Here is a 19,960-nt window from a genome sequence, read left to right as displayed (position 1 = left end):
GATGAAATGAAAAAAAATTTTTTTTTATTTTATTTACTTGACACAGAGAGAGATCACAAGTAGGCAGGGGCAGGCAGAGAGAGAGAGAGAGAGGGGAAATCGGGCTCCCCACTGAGCAGAGAGCCTGATGCGGGGCTCGATCCCAGGACCCTGAGATCATGACCTGAACCAAAGGCAGAGACTCAACCCACCGAGCCCCCCAGGTGCCCCATTCTCCTGTTTTTATAAAGATAAAAAATACTTATATGTCATAAAATGGACAACAGCCCAAATGTCTACAAAATAGCCCAGTATTAGGACCAATAAGAACATAGCAGCAATTTCCCTCTGGCACCGAAATATTTGCAGGCTACTGCTATGACATAATCACATGGTATTTCAAGCCTTTAGACATCCCCCTGCAATGTCTAAGGAAAGGCAGAAAGAAAAGAGCCTCTTTTTTCTTCCCTTCTTGGCTTTTCTGGGATTTGAGTAGTGCTCAAAACAATTGGCCTGCTTTGTTAGAAACACTTAATCCAAACTTCAAGGTGAAGGGTTAATCCTGATAGGCCTGGTCTCTATCTGGATAATTTCTTTTCAGATTAGTTTGGTAGAGAAAAAGCACATTTCTCTTGCTATGTAAGAGAACAACAACAACAAAAGAAAAACACATTACAAAAGTATGCAGGTGCATAAGTTATTGATTAATTTTACTAATAAAATATCCAAATCCAAATTGTCTTGGTTTAGCCTAATCTAAACTACTGATGCAACCATTTTACATGAGTTTAATAAGAAATACACTAAGTGGTGAAGCTTATGTCTGATTTGGAGTTTTATTCTCTTTCTTCCTGATACCAGAGTAACTACGGAAAATAGTGGTTAAGAGCGTGGGTCATGGAATCAGACCGTCGCTAGCAAACACTGAATCTGCCACTGTCTGGTGTGGAATCAAGTTACTTACACCCTCTGGACCTCCCTTTCAGCATCTGTGTGTGTCACAGGCATTGGGACGCCTGGGTGGCTCAGTTGGTTGAGCAGCTGCCTTCGGCTCAGGTCATGATCCCGGCGTCCTGGGATCGAGTCCCACATCGGGCTCCTTGCTCGGCAGGGAGCCTGCTTCTCCCTCTGCCTCTGCCTGCCTCTCTGTCTGACTGTGCTCGCTCTCTCTCCCTCTGTCTCTGACAAATAAATAAATAAAATCTTAAAAAAAAAAAAAGAATTATGTCGATACAAATAAGTCACTTAGTATAATGCTTGACCGGTAATTATTGATTACCAAGTGTGGATTTACGGTGAAGCTAATGAAATGTAGCTCACCCTCGCAGGTTCTTTCTGAGGTTTCAGGATGGGCTCTAGCAGAGCGTCCACATACATTTCTTTTCCTAGTTTTGCAAAAGAAAAACATTTTAACAGTACTTGGTTAAGGCTGCTGTCTGTCTCTATGTCAAATTCTGCTGCTCCATGTTCTCTTGTGTTTGGAAGTGCTGGAGTGTCCACCAGTATTTTGGGATGTGGCTAAGGGGAAGTTGATCTGGGGACACCGATCTGAACTGGGGACACTGTTTTAACTGAAATTTGGAAACATGCAAATATTATGTGTTAGGATTGATGTCTTATTGAAGAAAAACTTTATCCAGTCTTTTCATGATGTATTATGATGTTCAGAATGAGTTGTAAAACGGAAAGAAATGTTTTAAGATATCAATAAATTTTTTTTAAAAAATGATAAGTCATCCTACAGGAAAGGCTAGATCTAAAAAAAAAATTCAATGGGAAATTGTAATCTTGTGAAGAGGTAATCAGAGTTTGAAGCCAGAAACTTTGGCAAAAAGTTTTATAACTATGCCTTAGCAGTTTATTGATAAAATTTTCTTGCTGGGTTGCCTGGGTGGCTCAGTGGGTTAAGCCTCTGTCTTCGGCTCAGGTCATGATCCCAGGATCCTGGGATCGAGCCCCACATTGGGCTCTCTGCTCAGCAGGGAGCCTGCTTCCACTTCTCTCTCTGCTTGCCTCTCTGCCTACTTGTGATCTGTCTGTCAAATAAATAAATAAATAAAATCTTTAAAGAAAAAATTTCTCACTGATTTGGTATAAAATATTGACACTGATTAAGATAACATAAAACATAAATATGCTTCTGCAATAAGGAAACAGACAAACTAATTACTGAGTATAGCCAATTTTCAGTGATGTCCTCAAGTTTTACAACTCATATTGTGAATGAGAAAGGTCACAAAGATCTTTGTAAGTGGAAAAGGAAGTCAAAAGAGTCGGAGTTGAGAAAGATTAGAAGATTCTACAATGCCGGCTTTGAAGATAAAGAAAGGGGCCACGAGCCAAAGAATGTAGTTCTCTCAAGAAGCGGGAAAAGGCAAGAAAACGTATCATCCACAGAGCCTCCAGAAGGATTATAGCCCTGCCGACAACTTGATTTGAGTCTAGTGGGACTCATTTCAAATTTTTGGCACCCAGAACAATAAGATAATAAATTTGTGTTATTTTGAGCGACCAAATTTGTGTTAATTTGTTACAGTAGCAATATGAAATGAGTATAGAAATGATGTGATTGCCAAGGATAGTTCATGAAAGGAGATGCCGTGTTCACCTGGTTTTCTTCAAGCTTTGTCACCAAGCCATGAGGAAACAGAAAGACCACACAGAGAGACCACATACTTAGGTGTTCTGGCCTCCAGCCTCAGCTAAAGTCACAGCCTTCTCCAGACACGTGAGTTGAGCCACAGGATGGCTCCAGCCCACGCACCATCTCAGTGTAACTTCGTCAAAGTCTCCGAGAAAGGCTAGTCTCGCTGAGCTCAGCCGACCCTAGAACCGTGAGTGATGATAATAAAATGATTGTCGTTTTCAGACACTAAGTTTTAGGGTGATTTACCTCAAAGTCATAAATGACTGGGAACAGTTAATATATGTAAACTTTTAAAAAATTTATACTTTTTCTTGATTTGCTTCATGATAAATATTCACTTTCATATCTTATTTCATATTTGTTAATTCTACTCTTTTTGCTAGAGAGAACTCCTCCCAACTGTAAAGCTTCAACCTGTCCTTAACAATTTGGTTCTGGTCTTGCATGTAGCCAGAATTTCCTATTCAGAACGTGGTTAAATAGCATACTAATATATGCAATTAGGCAGACCTGAGGATCTTGGCTATAAAGCTATCTTTCTTTTTAGAAATTTAAAAAAAAAAAAACCTTTATTTTGAAGACACTTTAAAGCATTAACAAAAGCAAAATTTAAGCTTATTTTACTTATTCATATCATCTTAAATGTCAATTGCCTCTTCATTTGAGATCAAAATACGAGATAATTACTTTCACAGAAAATGAAAACTTCCTTTAGGATTAAGATGATACATTCAACAGATGTCTCCTAAATGATTCTTTGCTGACAGTATCAACTTCCCAGCATTGTGATGGTTGTGGTTATGGTGTTCAGAACAAATCATAAAAGAATAATGTGTTATGTAAATTCATGGCCGGGGACCGTTAATATTAGAAGGGCGTCTCTTTGTCACTTGGAATATATTTGCTTTGCGACAGACCCACCATTTTGAGATAATCGGCTCTTATTTCAAGCATTGCTGTATTATCAGTGGCATAATCCTTTAGCAGTCTCTTGATGCCCTTTCAAAGCTACTCCATTTATTTCAGTTAACTTTTAGCATAACAGAAAGGGTTCTGGATACTAAAGTAATGAGTTGGGACACTGAGGTCAAATACACATTGAGTTCGAGGGTTTCAGAGATAGTTTACAGAAGGCTAACTCATGTGTGGGCTAGTGGAGCTGGGAGGGTCTAACCTGACTGGCTGGAAAACCTGCTGTGCTCATCCAGAAGGTCTCCACGGAGTGGGTAAGTCCCACAGTTTCAAGACCAAGCACATTACTATCTCAGAATTAACTGTGTTATGAATGTCACTAACCGTTGCATTGATAAACACTCCCTTGGAAAGATACAACATGCTTCCATCATTGACAACAACAAGATATCTATATAATAAATAGATTATAAATGTTGAATTTGCTAATTTCAGATTTGGAGTTTGTCCATGAGGAAGTCGCAAAGGAGAACCTATGAGATGTTCCCTCGTTTATTCTGATGGCTTGAAGAAAGGGATGAATTGTCTGCCTAGAAATTATCTCATTCTTTCAAGTTCAGATAAAAAATGTGAGCACTTGGTTGAGAAAGCTGAATCACTTCAAGATGGCACCGCAGCTTCGTCTGAGCTTGCCTTGTTCCTCTCCCTCCAGCAAGCATTCCTGTCCTCTTTGTCGGGCTCTGCTGGCAAGGGTGATGAAAACAGGAAGTTTGGGGCTGCAAAACACCTCAGTGAGAAAATAGCCAAGACATGGAGCCAGAAAGAGTGAGTGGAGGGGAAAGGGAATGCGGCATTATGTCAGCTTTACCAGTCTTGATCCTGACGTTCTTTCCTTTCGGGCCTGCTTTCTACCGAATTCCTTTGGTAAAGTTAGGCATGGTCGCTTCTGTTTCCTCAAGAAGTCACAACATTGTGCAAGTCCTAATAGGGAAGGTGTAAAAGGACTTTTACAAATGTTTTTATTTAGGGATGCCTGGGTGGCTAGGTAGGTTAAGCGCCTGCCTTTGGCTCAGGTCATGATCTTGGGATCCTGGGATCGAACCCCACATTGAGCCCCATGTCGAACCTCACGTCGAGCCCCATGTCTGGCTCTGCACTTGGTAGGGAGTCTGCTTCTCTCTCTGCCTGCCCCCCCACCCCCGCCTCATGCTTGCTTGCAAGCTCTCTCTTTTTCTCTCAAATAAATAAATAAATAAATAAAATCTAAACAATAACAAAAACAAAAGTTTTTATTTGATATTTACATATGAAGAAACAACTACCCCCTGGTGACTATTCCTCCCTATCTGTTTTTTGGATTGGAAAGTTGAGGTTCAGGACAACTCACATCATTCAAGGTATTTAAGGTGCTGTTTCTATTAAGTGAGAAAGCTGGGTCTCAAAGTCAGATGTTCTGATTTCTTGCTTAGAGCTTTTGCCTACACTTCCGATGTACCAGGGCATATTCTGGGACTGTTTTATTTATGTATTTTTGTATCCCTGAGGCCTAGAACCATGCCAGGCATCGAGTATATACTCATTAAATGTTAGATGAAAAGTTAAGATTTATTGTTTAATACTTTCCCTTGTGAGGAGAAAGATGCTATCTCAACCATTGTAAGGGAATTTTGGCGCCTTACTCAGTTAGGGAAGTCCAAGTACACAGCGGGAAGGGACGCAGGTTCGGAGCTGCTTGCCCACACTCTATTTTCCTTCCAAGGTAAACGCTCAAATGTTGAGTGGTTTGAAGGACACTCCTCAGAAGTCAAGAATTCACTGAATGATGGCACTGTTTCTGTGGCTGTGCTACTGTGTATTTCCTGCTCTGTGCCCACCTCCTAGGTTCACAGTCTCAGATGTCACTGAGGACAAGTTCCCTGTCTGTCCTTCACGAGGTTACTGGGGACAGGGTGTCACCCAATCCCACTGTGCTGTATGAGACCAAATATCTTATAATGAAAGTCTTTCCTGGGGACTGCCAGATGCCTGATTCCCTATTTTGTTTGGGTGTTTGATGCAGGAAAGTGACCCCCGCGAAAGCTTAGGAAGGCCTGAAAGGCAGCTGACAGGTGCCTAGGGGAGAACGTCCTTTAAGTAAATAAGACCCACAGCTGTAGCAAAGTAAACCAAAGTGAGAAGGACCGAAAAATAGAGCCTGGAGAAAGTCTGTCATTTAAAAAAAAAGTGAAAAATGAAAAAATAAAGGCTGTAGTACCAACCAACCAAAAAAATCAGCAGAACAAAAGGAGAAAACTCGCATCATTTTCTGTCCCAGAATATCATCATTGTTGAAAGGAGGTATTTTGAAACAAAGGATGATGTTCAAGTAGTTACAGTTGACCAATATTTTTTAATGACTGCCATCTCCTTTATCTTAGGTAAGTGGACTGAAGTGGACAAGGGGCTCCGTTTGGGACCATTGGATCCTTCTTTTCTCCTGTACTGAACAGAGTCTGCCAAGACCAGGAAACTGAACACCTCCTAGCAAGCTTTCTTGTTTTCTTAGAGAACTGCTCATCTTTGAACAGTCTTCCTGATAAAAGATACAAAAAAAAAATTACCAATTATGAAATATCATATAGTATACAGTTTGTATAACTTTCTAACAGTCAGTGATCTCAGTCAAGGACAATTTCTGATCTCTTCCTTTTGGCCTTATGCCATCTCTATTTAAAAAATCTACCGCACAATTTTACATTTCCTCTTTCACATCCCTTATTTTATATCTTATGTTCCTTTCTACCTTTGCCCTCCTACTTGAAAAAAGTCCCCAAGCTCCGTTGTGTTTTGGCCACATACTCTCCTTACTCTCATGCTGCATGTTTTCTGTCCAGCTGCTTTCTGTCTCTCTCTGGAGCCTCTTTATACACTGCAATGAGCTGCCCTCTGTGCAATTCTAATCTTAGTTTTATTTTCCATGTTAGTTGCCTACCCTTATTTATGTTTTTCAGCATAGATTTCCAGCAAAAAAGTTCATGTCAAATAAAAACAATAGCTTTAACGATGTTTAAAAAATCACAGAAGTATTGCACAAAATTACAGGGAACTTGTCCTCAGTGACATCTGAGACTGTGAACCTAGGAGGTGGGCACAGAGCAGGAAAGAAGCAGTAGCACAGCCACAGAAACAGCGCAAACCATTTAAAAGTCACCTGTTAATGGAATTTTCGTTCTTTTCCAAAACCCCGAACAAGGCCCCGTCTCCCCAAGCAGGATTCGCTCTCCAATGCCCCTCCCCCGCGTTGCTGCAGATCCTGGCCTGCAGTCCCGGCTCCCGGTAAAGGGGGCTGCTGCAGAGAAGACAGAAGCGCGTGTAAGGCTGTGTTGTGCGCCTTCGTGCGTTTGACAAGGAACAGGACGATTCACAGGAAACGTGCGGGAGCAAACAGCGGTTCCTCGGCCTGATGACAGATGAGCGCTCTGGGGCGCGCTCCGCCTGGGTCCGTGCGCCTGGCCGGCCGCGGGACCGAGGGGCGCGAAGCCGGTGGCCGGGAGTCTGGGGTCCCCCCGGGACACTCGGTGTGACGGTGTCTCGGGCCTAAGGCACCACTGGTTCTGCTTTCGGCTCCTCCTCATCAGAGCTGCGGCCTCTCCACGGTAGCGTTAATTATGATGCACGGCAAGTGGTCATTTAGGGGTGGCCGAGGACCCAGAAGCCCTGGGGGCTCTCGCTGGAACAGCAGCGCGACCGCCACCTCCGGAGGCCGGGCCCGGGATGAGCCGCGTCCGTGCGCCCTGTCCGCGCGGGCCAAGCCCCCGTGTGCGTTTGTTCTCCGGACGGAGACACGTCGAGGTCCATCCGCTGAGGAGCACCGTGACGACGAGCCTCCTGCGCCCCCACCCGCCGCCCGACTCGCTCCGTCCGCCGTCCCCATCCTCCCTCCTGGTGTGAGGCGCGAGAAGCGCACGCGGGAGACCCGTACACTCCTGCAGGCGCCCCACGGCCTTGGGAGAACGTGACAGGTTAGAGCAAGACGCACCGGCAGCACGGAATAAAGGCTGTCCCGCTCCCACAGCTCTCTGGGGGCAGGAGGGGGACACCGTAGGGACTGGCGGCGGCGGTCGCCAAGGCCGGGACCCCAGGGTCAGGTCTTTCTGCCTGCGGAGCTTCACGCATGCGCAACCCGGGCTGCCGCGTTGCTAAGGCCCCTTGGAAGATAGAAGCTCCGGATAAGACAAAAGCCAATCAGAGGACTCGAAGACAAATCGGCCAGCCAATCCGGACTCGAGATTGCATCAGCTGCTCCGCGTTCTAATCGCTCGACCAGTATCCAATCGGAGAGCGGGCTGCTTTGGGCGGACTTTTCAAAACAGCAAGAGCAAAACAAATGGGGACCTTTAAAAGGTGCACTGCGACCAGAAGCTGTCTCCTTCCGCCTCGCCAACCTACCGGTCCCTTTCCTTCCCCGTCCCCGGATCAGTCGCAGAAAGCCGACTTCCAGCTCTCCACCTTCCGCCCGGGATCGAGAGGGACAGGTGGCTCGGCCAGGCCCAGGGGGGAAAAGGAGGGCGCAAACCCGGCCATGGACCCAGGCCCAGGGCGGGACTCTTTTTCAAAGGCTTCAGCGGCACCGCGGATCCCTCCGCGGGGAGTCACGTGCCCCGCCCCCTTGGGGGCGTCGAAAACTCAAAACAAAAACACGGGATCCGCTCCGGCCTCCGCGGTGGAGGCAGCGGTGCCCGCCGGGGACTGGGCTCGCGGGGTCGGCGCTGCGCCCCAGCTGGAGGGTGGGCGCCGCGGAGCAGGATGAAGCGCGGGCTGTGAGGCGGCGGCGGCGGCAGGGGCTGGGGGAAGGGTCCGATGCAGGTCCGCGGGCAGCGCTGAGGCGGCGGGTCCCCGGCCTCCGGAGACCGGTTCGGACGCCCCCGCCGTGGCCCGCGGTCGCCGGTGGTCGCCGGACCGCGACGCCGCGGGCGGGTGGAGGCGCGGCTCCGGCGCGGTGAGTGGGCTCGCGGGGACCGCGGGGTTTCTTTGTTCGCGATGGGGACTGGGCCGGGGGTGCTGTCGGCGTCCCCCCTCGTCAGCCCGGGGGCGACCCCAGCCCTGCCTCAGCGGGCGGTGGGCTGTGGCGGCGGGGGGATGCTGGCGGGAGGGGCGCAGTCGCGGAGGCCGAGGGCAGTTCCTTGGTCGCGCCCCCCCCATTTTACCGCGGGGGTCGCTGGGGTGGCGCTTCCTGGATTGACAGCCCCGGGGCTCGGCGCGGTGGAGGCGCCTGGGCGCCCGCGGACCGACGGTGTCGTCCGGGCGGGCGGACCGGACTGACGGGCCCCGCCGCCCTCCCGCTCTCGGACCGCGCTCTCGCCCCTCGGGTGGGTCCGGGGTAGGCTCCGTCGCGGCGGCTGCGGACGGCTCGGGGGTGGACGCCGGCGAGAGGGGCTCCCGGAGCGGGGCTCCCCGGGCGAGGCGGGGCTCGGCAGTCTCCTCCCTCCGCTTCTTTGTTCGGTCGCGAGACTTTCTCTCCCCGCACCCCCTACCCCCTTGTGCCAAGCGCCCAGCCCGGCCCCGGCGGCCCCGGGGGGTCTCTGCGGGGAGAAGCCCCTCCCGCCGCGGCCTCCGGTGGGGCGGCCGCCCGGACGCCGCGGCCCGGGGCCGGCTTCCTGTTTGCGAGGCGGCCGGGAGGCCGGGGCTGGCCGGTCTGACCCGGCGCTGGCCGGCGGCCGGGCCGCGGCCCCTCCCCCTGCCACACCTCCCCGGAGGCGGGGGAAGCCTGCGCTGGGGCTCGGGAGGACGTGACGGATCCCCTCGCCCGCTGCTCCCCCGGGTGTGCCGGGCGCCTCCCGCCCGAGGTACCGGCGCTGGCTCCTTCCGGCCCCCAACACCCCCGGCCCCGGCACCCCCTGACCGCTCGGTGTCTTCGCTGCAGATGAAGGACCTGGGGGCGGAGTACTCGGCGGGTCGAGAAGGGGTGCAGCTCTTCGGGTTGCTGAGCCTCTATCTGGAGCAGGAGCAGAGATTCCAACCTCGGGAGAAAGGGCTGAGCTTGATCGAGGCTACCCCGGAGGTAAGCGCCCGGAAGGGCTCCTTTCTCAGGCAGCTGACCGGGCTCGGAGAAGGACGGCTTCCCCTGCCCGCGCCCCCAGTTGATTTAAGGTTAAAGGCCGCAGAGTTTCTTAAGACCAAAATTTGTCTTCTGGAATACGAAGCTGCATCTTAAAGGGTTATGCAAGAATTCGAGTGCCGTGAACTCCAGAGAAGCGTTCCTCGGACGTGCCGCCCGTAGCCTGCCCCTTCTGGGTGGGGGACTCCCCGGGATTGGAGTGCTTCGTTTGTGGGAATCCCCTCTGCCCCTGAGATACTCCACAGTAGGCTCTTAGACTTTTATTTAATAAAACAAACGATCTCTATTATAGGGGAATTATTTCCGCTATAATTCTCTGGAAGTGTGACAACAGTTCACTTTATGTTGGATTGCTGAGGCATTTATGCTGTGCATATATATATATATATATATATATTTAATGCTGTATATTTTTACAAAGCCATGATAGAGGTGTGTGTCTTGTATTTGAAAAAGTATCATTAGTTATATGATACTGCTCTTTCCTCCCATAGTCGAAGGTTAAGAAAAAAAAAGGACTTTATTTGATTCTAATTGTGTGTATTTATCCATCTAGTTCTAGGAAAGTCATTAATTTTGGTTCTTGGTTTTAATTGCAGGATGATAACACTTTGTGTCCAAGATTGAGAAATGCCAAAGTAGAAGATTTAAGGAGTTTAACCAACTTTTTTGGATCTTGCACTGAAACTTTTGTCCTGGCTGTCAATATTTTAGATAGATTCTTGGCTCTTATGAAGGTATCCAATCCCTTTTGTATACGCATCTTTATCTTCCTAAACCTAGTGCTCAGCACAGTGCCTAGCGAACGAGTGTTTGATAAACGTTTGACAAGTGAATGTAATTATGTCACTACATAGAAACATTTTTAATTGGAATTACGGCCTTCAGTGCCGGAGTGAGGGACTACAGAATTAACTGTGTTGTAGTTTATGTTTCGCTGTTACCGTTGATACACCTTCTCTTTGATGATGTGACAGAACGGAGACCTCTGTTTTTAGGTATTACTTAATGTACCTATGCAGTCCTTAGAATGTGGTTTTTGTATTTTTATCTCCCATCATGTTTCTCTTGGAGCTTCGTTTCTAATGCTGGAGCATGACAAATAGAAGTATAAGGGTATGTTAAAGATGACCTACTGCCTTCCCTGCGAGAAGTCTTTTCAAAGCAGGGAGCCATGGTCTTATTAACCAGCAACTGTTAGAAAAATGTGGTGATTCTTGGGCCAATAGGATTGCTGTCAGCTGCTGGGTCAGTTTTCAGGACATAGAAAAGAAAAGGGCAGCCATCTGTCCACGGCAGCTTTACATATGCTCCGCTCTGCACAACTGATGCAATATTTCTCTTGGGCAGATTTGCACTGAAATGTGGGTTGATACCTAAATAGAGAAGATAAAAAGATAAGTCACACGTATTATGTTTATATTCAAAGAAGTTTATATTGTCTTGGTGTTGAAAGGCTTAATTTATTTTGGGTGAGGCTACTCTTAGGAATTTCATGTTTGAAATACAAAGTATGATTCAGTGTTAGAAACCTACCTTCTGGGGTGCTGGGTGACTCAGGCGGTTAAGTGTTTGCCTTTGGCTCAGGTACTGACCTCAGGGTCCTGGGATGGGGCTCCTTGCTCATCAGGGAGTCTGCTTCTTCCTCTGCTCTCCCCCTGGTTGTGCTGGCTCTATGTATCTCCCTCAAGTAAATAAATAAGAAATCTTTTCTAAAAAAAATTTTTAAAGATTTTATTTACTTATCTGAGAGAGAGATCACGAGCAGGGGGAGGAGCAGAGGGAGAAACAGAGCCCTTGCTGAATTGGGAGCCCTTTGCAGGGCTCCATCCCAGGACCCTTGGATCATGACCTTAACTGAAGGCCTAGGACGCTTAACCAACTGAGCCACCCAAGGCTCTCATGTAAGAAATCTTAAAAAAAAAAAAAAAAAAAAAAAAAAAGCTACCTTTTGAATTTGCATTTAAATTACTTAATTTAAATGCTTAAAATGCCTTTTTAAAATGGGAAGTTAACTCAGTTTAAAATGTAAAGATGATTCAGTATAATAGTGAGTAAGAGTAAGTACTTGAAGCAGCTAGATAGTGTTCTGTCTTAAGAGTTAGGGACATCATTATAATATCTTGGGGCCTGGTTTGCTAAATCAGAGTGATGGTTGTTAGAAGCAGCCGCCTTTTTTGTTTTTCAGGTGAAGCCTAAGCATTTGTCTTGCATTGGAGTCTGTTGTTTTTTGCTGGCTGCTAGGATAATTGAAGAAGAATGCAATGTTCCATCCACTCACGATGTAATCCGGATTAGTCAGTGTAAATGTACCGCTTCTGACATCAAACGGATGGAAAAAATAATTTCAGAAAAATTGCACTATGAATTGGAAGCAACTACTGCCTTAAACTTTTTGCACTTGTACCATACTATTGTCCTGTGTCATACATCAGAAAGGTCAGTGGGATGACAAATAAAAATTTTGTACTTAGCGTCACTGTAGCTAACAGTTACAATGCCAGTGAAATTTATATTTTTGTTCTTCTAAATTTTCGGCTTGGACTTTCAACAGCAAATTCTTAAGGTCATTTCCATCTTTGGAGGTCTAATAAATAAAGATTTTGTCTTATCTTTTCATTGTATAGGAAAGAAACCCTGAGTCTGGATAAACTGGAAGCTCAGCTGAAAGCCTGCCACTGCCGACTCACCTTTTCAAAAGCAAAAGTACGTTGATTTCTTCCTTGCATATGTCTTGCTGTTTCTATTCTGAATTTAAAAAAAGAAAAACAAAACTTCTTTTTCTTTTTTCTTTTTTTAGCCATCTGTGTTAGCTTTGTGCCTTCTCAATTTGGAAGTAGAAACGTTGAAGTCCATTGAATTACTGGAAATTCTTCTCCTTGTTAAAAAACATTCTAAGGTAAGTTATCTTCAGTTCTTGTTCCCGAAAGCAGATTTCTCTCCTGATGTTTCGTTTTCTTTTCCCTTCTGGTGATTTAAACATTAAGTAATACTTTTATGGGGCTTTTAACTTTGGTACTTTTTCTTATCTCTCAAGAGTTGAGGTTGTCAAAATGTAGCTTCGTCGCGGACAGTATGAAGCTGCGGGGGATCCTCAGTACTTAGCGTCGCTTCTTTCTGTGTTCAGAAGTTGTCCTTCTCTGGCATTCTCGCCAGTGGGTGACATAGTGGTCCACGTTGCTCCATGCGCATTGTTCTAAAATACATAGTAGTTAGCAGACTTAGTAAGTACACTAATGGCAGCCGTTACGTCTGGAGGGCTGAATCGTCATCACACTAGTGGCATTACCAAAATAACTTAGCCATGTTTTTCCTTTTAAACCTCTTAGTTTGGCCCACCCGAGAAGTTTCGCAGTCAGGGGTGTTAGCGCCAATAGGGAGTGCTTTGGCTTTTGTTAGGACGGACTCAAGCACTGGGACTGCGAGTCCAGTTGGACCAATAGAATCTTCAACCATGATAGTTTGGGTAGCAAAGGCTCGCGGTCAGGAAGCTGCAGGACTAGTAGTGTTTGGGAAACATTTAAATGTGGGCTACAGTGAGAATGTCTAGGGGCTAGTCAGCAGCAGGAATAAGGATATCCTGCTTAGATAGTTTTGGAAGCCAAGCTTGGAAATGAGTGAGGGAGTCACAAATGACCAAGATTTGAATCTAATGATGGGAAAAATATTGATGCCATTGAGGGAAGTTTGGGAGAAATGAATTTGTGATCAAAGCAGCATGATTTTAGGTACTTAAAGGTCTTTCAGATAGGTAGGTATTCAGCAGATACTTGGCAGCCTAGAATAAAACTCAGGATAAATTATAGTTGGAGATTGACATTTGAAATTTCTCATGAAGAAATAATAGTAGAAACCAGAAGAAACTATGGAAGTTCTTTGCTTAGGGGTCAGTTGAAACTCTGGGTTTTCACTGTTGGTGATTTCCCCCTTAGGAGGCGAGGGAAGGAGGGTCCATGAGACAAGCGCACTGTCAGGTTGGAAGAAGGTTTTCGAGAAGTATTGCTGCTCAAGAGTGTGGAATTTCAGTGAGCGACCAGGGTAGAAAGACTCGAAGCAGGCTGTTAGGTGTGGCGGCAGGAGGTGTCTGTAGGACGAGAAGCGAGCCAGCCAGCCTGCTGGGGGTCAAGATGTAGCTGGATCAGGTGCTGATGGAGACCAAGAAGATAGAACATTTTCTGTTGGTGATGACCGTATTCGTGAAGCATTTTTTTTTTAGCAAATAACTTCTTAGTTTTCATTTAAATTTTGAACTTACTCATAATTTAGACCTTTAGTAATATTTGAAGATACCTTTTTTTGAAAGATTTTGCTTCTTTGACATAGAGTGCACAAGCGAGGGGATCTGCAGGCAGAGGCCGAGGGAGAAGCAGGCTCCCCACCGAGCAGGAAGCCCGTCTCTGGGCTTGATCTCAGGACCCTGGGATCGTCACCTGAGCTGAAAACAGATGCTTAACCAACTGAGCCACCCAGATGCCCCTATCTGGAAATACCTTGAGTGAAAATGTATTCATTGAAATAAGTTGGGGCAGTCCTCAGTGGGGGAGGAACTGTGCTCTTTGGGGGAAATGCCTTTTCTGTGATGTTGCTAACTTTTCCATTAGCATATATCTGGTGTCCTAATGTAAATGCATATTTTCGGCAGTCCACACAGTGCTGTGTTACAGAAAGCTAAATTATGTGAAATTCCTTTCACTGAGACTGTTAAAGAACATACTTAATAATAGGTTGATTAAACAACCCGATGTTCTTGGGTCAATGTATTTCCTTAAAATAGGCAAAGATTTTTATTAGGATCTATGTAAATTATTTATGCTTGTAGTGCTCCTCCCTTAAACCATTGGTTACCAGATTTTGACTGTGTATTAGAATCACTTGGGGAGCTTTAAAAAAGTCTCGACGCCCAGGTTACATTCCGCATCAGAAGGGAGCACCTGCCGGTGGGCGCCGAGCATCAGCATATTGTAGGCATTACAGGGTGAGTCTAAGGTAGCAAACCTCTTCATTAAATTGTTTTTTTCCAGGTTAATGACACCGAGTTCATTTATTGGAGGGAGTTAGTTTCTAAATGCCTCGCCGAATATTCTTCCCCTGAATGTTGCAAACCAGACTTAAAGAAATTGGTTTGGATCGTTTCGAGGCGCACAGCCCAGAACCTCCACAACAGCTACTACAGTGTTCCTGAGCTGCCAACGATACCAGAAGGGGGGTGTTTTGATGAAAGTGAAAGGTAAGCAGGTTCCTAGACTAATTAGACTTCCCCGTAGTAAATAATGCTGATTTTATACTCAGAATGGAACCTGGGAGTATTACAGGGTTTTAGAGAAAGCCCCCACTCCAACAGCATCATTTCTTCAGGTGAGAAAAGAGCTAGAGGTAAAGGTAGGTGGTGATTTACAAGTATTCCCTCCCATCCCCCTCTTTTTCTTTATTAAAAAAAAACAAAAACAAAAACAGGAGGCTCTGCTACTACGTCCTCAGGATTTGTAACTGGAAGTTTGCCCCCGTTGACCACTTCACCTGTTCTCATCTCCTGCCTCTGGCAACCACCGGGCTGTGAGGTGTGGTTTTTGTGTTTCTCATTTTTAGATTCCACACATAAGTGAGATCATACGGGGTTTATCTTTCCTCTCTCTGACTTTTTTCGTTCCTTCCCTTTTTGAAAACTGGTTGCCTCACATCTCCCTTGCTCTTTGAAATAGAGTTCAGTTTAAAAACAAACCTGAAGTGGCACTCTGGGCTTCTCAGGGTTAGTAGGATTCCTCCCGTGGGGCCGCGAGGAGAGGGTGTGGGTTCGACGACCGGGAAGGTGAAGGGAACCACCGCTGCCGCCGCAGACTTCCCGGGATGCTTCGACCGTTTGGTCAAATGCCACTGTTCTCATTCAGTTAATTTTTGGTCATAAAATGAGTAATTTTATTTGGTTATTTTATGCTCTAGTGATAAAGAACAAGAAGTTTTCGTTTTTATAGCTGCTGGTTTCTTGGTTTGAGCGTAGCAGGGATAAAGTTACTAATGCGAGAAGGACCTCAAAACTGTGTGGTGGGAGACACGTTGTCCTTTGTCTCCACTCACTGGATTTGAACTGCTTAGAATTATATAGTTGCTGATATTTATTAATTGGTACAAGAATAATAGTTTGGCAGATAATAATTTGTCTCAGCCTTTTAAAATACGTGTTTTCTAAGGCGATAATAGATGACCGTTGATTTTAGGAAGTCCCTGTAAGTTAAATTTTGTCTCCGTAAGGCTTAAATTTTGAATATAAAAATCCTGAAACTGGAGGTACTTGTTCAGTAGTTTTATTTGGCTTTTAAAATCTTTAAGTATTTTCTAAATGGAATCTTCTTTGTCTTTCTCTCCCCGCTTCAGTGAGGACTCCGGTGAAGATACGAGCTGTGAAGAGAGTCTGAGCAGCTCTCCTTCCAGTGATCAAGACTGCACTTTCTTTTTCAGCTTCAAAGTGGCACAGGCACTGTGCTTTCCATCTTAGAAACCCAGTTGTTCTGTGTCAGAATTCAGTGTGTACAGATTTCAAAGCAATAAATGGGGGAGTAGGTAGTTTTCTGGTCCGTCCCCCCTTCTAGACAGGAATCGCTTAGACTGGGATACCTACCTTCTATTTATTATTCAGATAAGATCTGGCCTATTTTCATATTTAATCCTAAGCCATCAAATGGGTTAGTGCCTCTTAAACGATTAACAATGTTTTACACATTGGCACTTTATTTTTCTCATCGATCTTTAGCTGTTTGGGGGAGGAGGGAAGGTGCTGATACCTTCAGTTTGTTACTTTTCAAGAAGATTTTTAAAGATGAATAGTGTAGCTTATCTTAAAACTTTTTATACAGACTTCACCTGTCTTTATTTAAACCGATTGGGAGTGGATGAGTACTTCCTTCGCAGGGACTGTGGGTGACCCTTGAATGGTTTATCATAGATCTCCCCTACTCTCCGGTCTCCCAACAGGGAATAGACTCTCCAGTGTCGTACACATTTTGTTGTTTTGTTCCTCTTTAAATGATCACTTACTCTCTGATGCAGACTCTATAAACTTAGGAATTATAATACATTTCTGTGAATTTTAGTATGTAATGTGTTAATTGAAGTTTCTGCTGAAGCAGAAATACTTGACAGGCTGTGGTTGTTAGATAGTTGCATTTTTAATGCCTAAGTATTGTCAGACTGTAGTATTATTTTAATGTTATTAAAACGATCCATAATCCGTTAGTTATGCATGCGCCTGTGTGAAAGCAGTGCAGGAAGTTGAAGAGAACTAGGTAACTGTGGAATTGATAAATGTTGATCTAGTAACATATTTTATTTCTTTTTCTTATATTCAGAAAGTCTGCATGATTATGTTACTTCCTTTGTAATTCACATTTCAAAAATAACGGTATGAGTGTATGGGTGCCAAGACTGAACATGAAGGTTTAAAAAAAAAAAAAAAGTTAAGTGTTTGTAGTATTCTAGTTTTAAGCATATCTGTGTGGTGGTACAGCCATAAGAATAGGGATTTACAAACTCTGTACACATGAGATTTTGTACAGAGAATTTTTTTAACTTTATAAATTGTATATGAAAATGTAAATCTTAAAAAATGTACATAAAAATACTGTATTTTTTTACCCTGTGTGTGTGGTAGTCTAGTCTCATTGCATGTAAATATAATTTATTGTGTATTCTGTATTATAAATCATACATTGATGACTTTTTTAATGGTAAGTCATCATTCATTGGATGTTTTCTGAAGTGGATCTTTTTGAAGTAATGATAGATTACAACTTAAAATAAAAATGTTCATGAATTCTACTCTTTGTTGCAGTTGTTTCTTAATATCTTGGTTCAAAAGAAAAAGTGCTGGGCGCCTGGGTGGCTCAGTTGGTTAAGCAACTGCCTTCGGCTCAGGTCATGATCCCGGAGTTCCAGGATCGAGTCCCACATCGGGCTCCCAGCTCCATGGGGAGTCTGCTTCTGACCTTCTCCCTCTGACCTTCTCCCCTCTCATGCTCTCTCTCTCTCACTCTCTCTCTCAAATAAATAAATAATAAATAAAAAAAAAAAAGAAAAAGTGCTTGCTGTGTTTGCATGGGAAGGCTTGGAGTGAGGCTGGAGTGCCTCCAAGATAAGCTCTCTCTCTGGTTACCAGAAGACCTCTGGGTAGTGTTTCTTCATCACAGTTTGGCCCTTAGCCTTGGAGATCCTGAAAGCAGATCTGTCTCTTGAGAATTGACCTCTCCCTGGGGTGGACTCAAGCGAAACAAAGGAGTGATGTGTTGACCTGAAGGCCTATTAATTCATAGTGAAAGGCAGCAGGTATCAAGTACAGCAGGATTCTCAGGTTGGAAGATCAGTACGATTTCTTTCTGCAGACGGGCCGTGCTCTAATCCGAAGGTCGCTGGGCAAGTAAACGTGAGACTGCTGCGACTGACCCTGCCAGCCTCTGGCTCTTGGACCCTCTCTTTCCAAGACTTAGCCTTGTTTCACAAGTCATGGTGGGGTTTATTTGCACGAGGGGGGGGGTATGTTCCACCTCTGGTTTGATTTTGTAGAACTTTGTTTTCTCTAGTTGGTTGGAAAGTCATATACTGAATGAGGTTTTCATGTAATACTAATACTTCTCAGTGATACAGCCATGTTTTCCTAACTCTCCCAGGAGAGACTCTTGGCTTGAGGATGACCCTTCCCTTCTTATTAAGCCATTAGGGTGGATAGTAGACAGTGTATTCTGCTTTCAGGTTTTGTTTTGTTGAGATGTGAAAGTCATTTGTGGCTTTCCAAATCTTAAAGCCCTCTTCAGTTCTCCAGGATTTTGATTGCTTTGCTTTTCTTTTTTTAAAGATTTTTTTATTTATTTGACAGATCACAAGTAGGTGGGGCCGGGGGTGGGGTGGATGCAGGCTCCTTGCTGAGCAGAGAGCCTGATGTGGGACTCGATCCCAGGACCCTGAGACCATGACTTGGGCCGAAGGCAGAGGCTTTAACCCACTGAGCCACCCCCCCTTTGATTGCTTTTCTTAATAGATGCACTTAATATGTAAATCTACACGCATGGTTTCATGTGTTCCCCTTTATGGTTTTCAGCATACTTAGTCTAGCGGCCTTTACTGAGCTCCCAACTTGTTTTTTTCACAACTGGCTACCCCACCTGGAACTTTCCGATTCTTCCCAAACCTGCTCTTCCTGTAGGTCTATCTTGATGGAATAGTATTGTCACTCAAGTTGGAAACTTAGGCGATCTCCCCTCTCCTCTCACCTGTTGACTGGACATTTCCACTTATCGTTTATATGATTTCATTTATACTGTCTGGCTCTACTCTGTCTCCTGTTTTCTGCCACTGGCTTGGTTCAGTCCTGTTCTCTTTATCAGCAGGGTCACTGTAGTATCCTAGTCATTTCCTAGGATGTGGCAGGCACGCTTCGGAGCTTCTGCCATTCTGCATGCGGTAGCATCACTGCCTGGTCCCTGGCTCCACCCAGTTGACCCCCAGGAAGTGCGACTGGACAAACAGCCATGCTGTCCTTGCCTGTCCGCTCTGGATGCATTCGTCGCAGAACACTTCTCTTGACAGTTTTAACCATTTTCTTTGTCAAGGATTTGGCTTCTCCCTTCATTTCCTTTCATTTCCACACTCTAACATGATGTTCCTCCCCCTTGCCTCCTGCCTTCCCCTGTGCATGTGCAAATGGCCGGCTTATTTAGGCAACCCATTTTTATCAGATTCCCTAGGGACAAAGACCATGTAGTCTGCATTTGTCATTTCTGAACCGAGTTTTTCTAATTTTTTGTACCAGAAGTGGGTGAAGAACCTACCGTTCTTGTGTTCAGCATGTCAGGTTGTGCGGTAGATAGTTTTCCAATAGCTACTGGGTCTTCCCAGCCCTGTGCGCACACACTGCTCTTCCTGGCAAGAGAGGTGGAGTCTGTTCCCCTTGAATTTCATGTAATTGTCCTTAGTTTTACTTGTCCCTAGTTCTGTTCCTAGTTTTACTTGCTAGAGTGGAAGAAGTTCAGTGTATGTACCAACCCTATGCTTTAAGAGGACTGGCAGTGTCCTGTTCATCCGTGGAGGCCAGATGGTGCAAAGAAGCGCAGGTTGGATTACTGAAAGATGAGAGGCCAGGTAGAGAGAGGCTCTTGAGGACAAGATCATCTCAGATGTTCTAGTTTGCCATGAAGTATCTTCAGGTACAACACACACAGCTAAGGAACTGCCTCGGTTATCCCACTCAAGCTGCAGACTCATGAAAAATAAGTTGTTTCCAGCCACTAGCTTTTGGGGTGGTTTCTTATACAGCAATTGTTAATCTAGACAGGCTGCTTGTT

General features: G+C 45.3%; 2 protein-coding genes across 4 annotated transcripts; one reads left to right on the top strand and one right to left on the bottom strand.

Annotated features, from left to right (window-relative positions):
- Positions 1-5,839: 5,839 nt before the first annotated feature.
- LOC122919112 (translation initiation factor IF-2-like) lies at positions 5,840-9,086 on the bottom strand. Its single transcript, XM_044267935.1, has 2 exons — positions 7,557-9,086; positions 5,840-6,863 (listed from the first exon to the last, which is right to left on the bottom strand). The coding sequence occupies exon 1, from the start codon at positions 8,717-8,719 to the stop codon at positions 8,204-8,206; it is 516 nt and encodes a 171-aa protein (XP_044123870.1). The 5' UTR covers positions 8,720-9,086; the 3' UTR covers positions 5,840-6,863; positions 7,557-8,203.
- On the top strand, positions 8,039-17,444 carry CCNG2 (cyclin G2). Of its 3 annotated transcripts, none has more exons than XM_044267934.1 (8): positions 8,039-8,052; positions 9,441-9,578; positions 10,235-10,372; positions 11,824-12,074; positions 12,263-12,341; positions 12,436-12,534; positions 14,657-14,862; positions 16,005-17,444. In XM_044267934.1, the coding sequence occupies exons 2-8, from the start codon at positions 9,441-9,443 to the stop codon at positions 16,123-16,125; spliced, it is 1,032 nt and encodes a 343-aa protein (XP_044123869.1). In that variant the 5' UTR covers positions 8,039-8,052; the 3' UTR covers positions 16,126-17,444. The 3 variants fall into 3 exon arrangements, with proteins under 3 accessions (XP_044123869.1, XP_044123867.1, XP_044123868.1); XM_044267932.1 differs by lacking the exon at positions 8,039-8,052 and adding an exon at positions 8,465-8,516; XM_044267933.1 differs by lacking the exon at positions 8,039-8,052 and adding an exon at positions 9,357-9,363.
- Positions 17,445-19,960: the final 2,516 nt, after the last annotated feature.

Source organism: Neovison vison, chromosome 11 (genome assembly GCF_020171115.1).
Source record: "Neovison vison isolate M4711 chromosome 11, ASM_NN_V1, whole genome shotgun sequence".
NCBI lineage: Eukaryota > Metazoa > Chordata > Mammalia > Carnivora > Mustelidae > Neogale > Neogale vison.
This window is presented reverse-complemented; position numbering and strand designations above follow the sequence as displayed.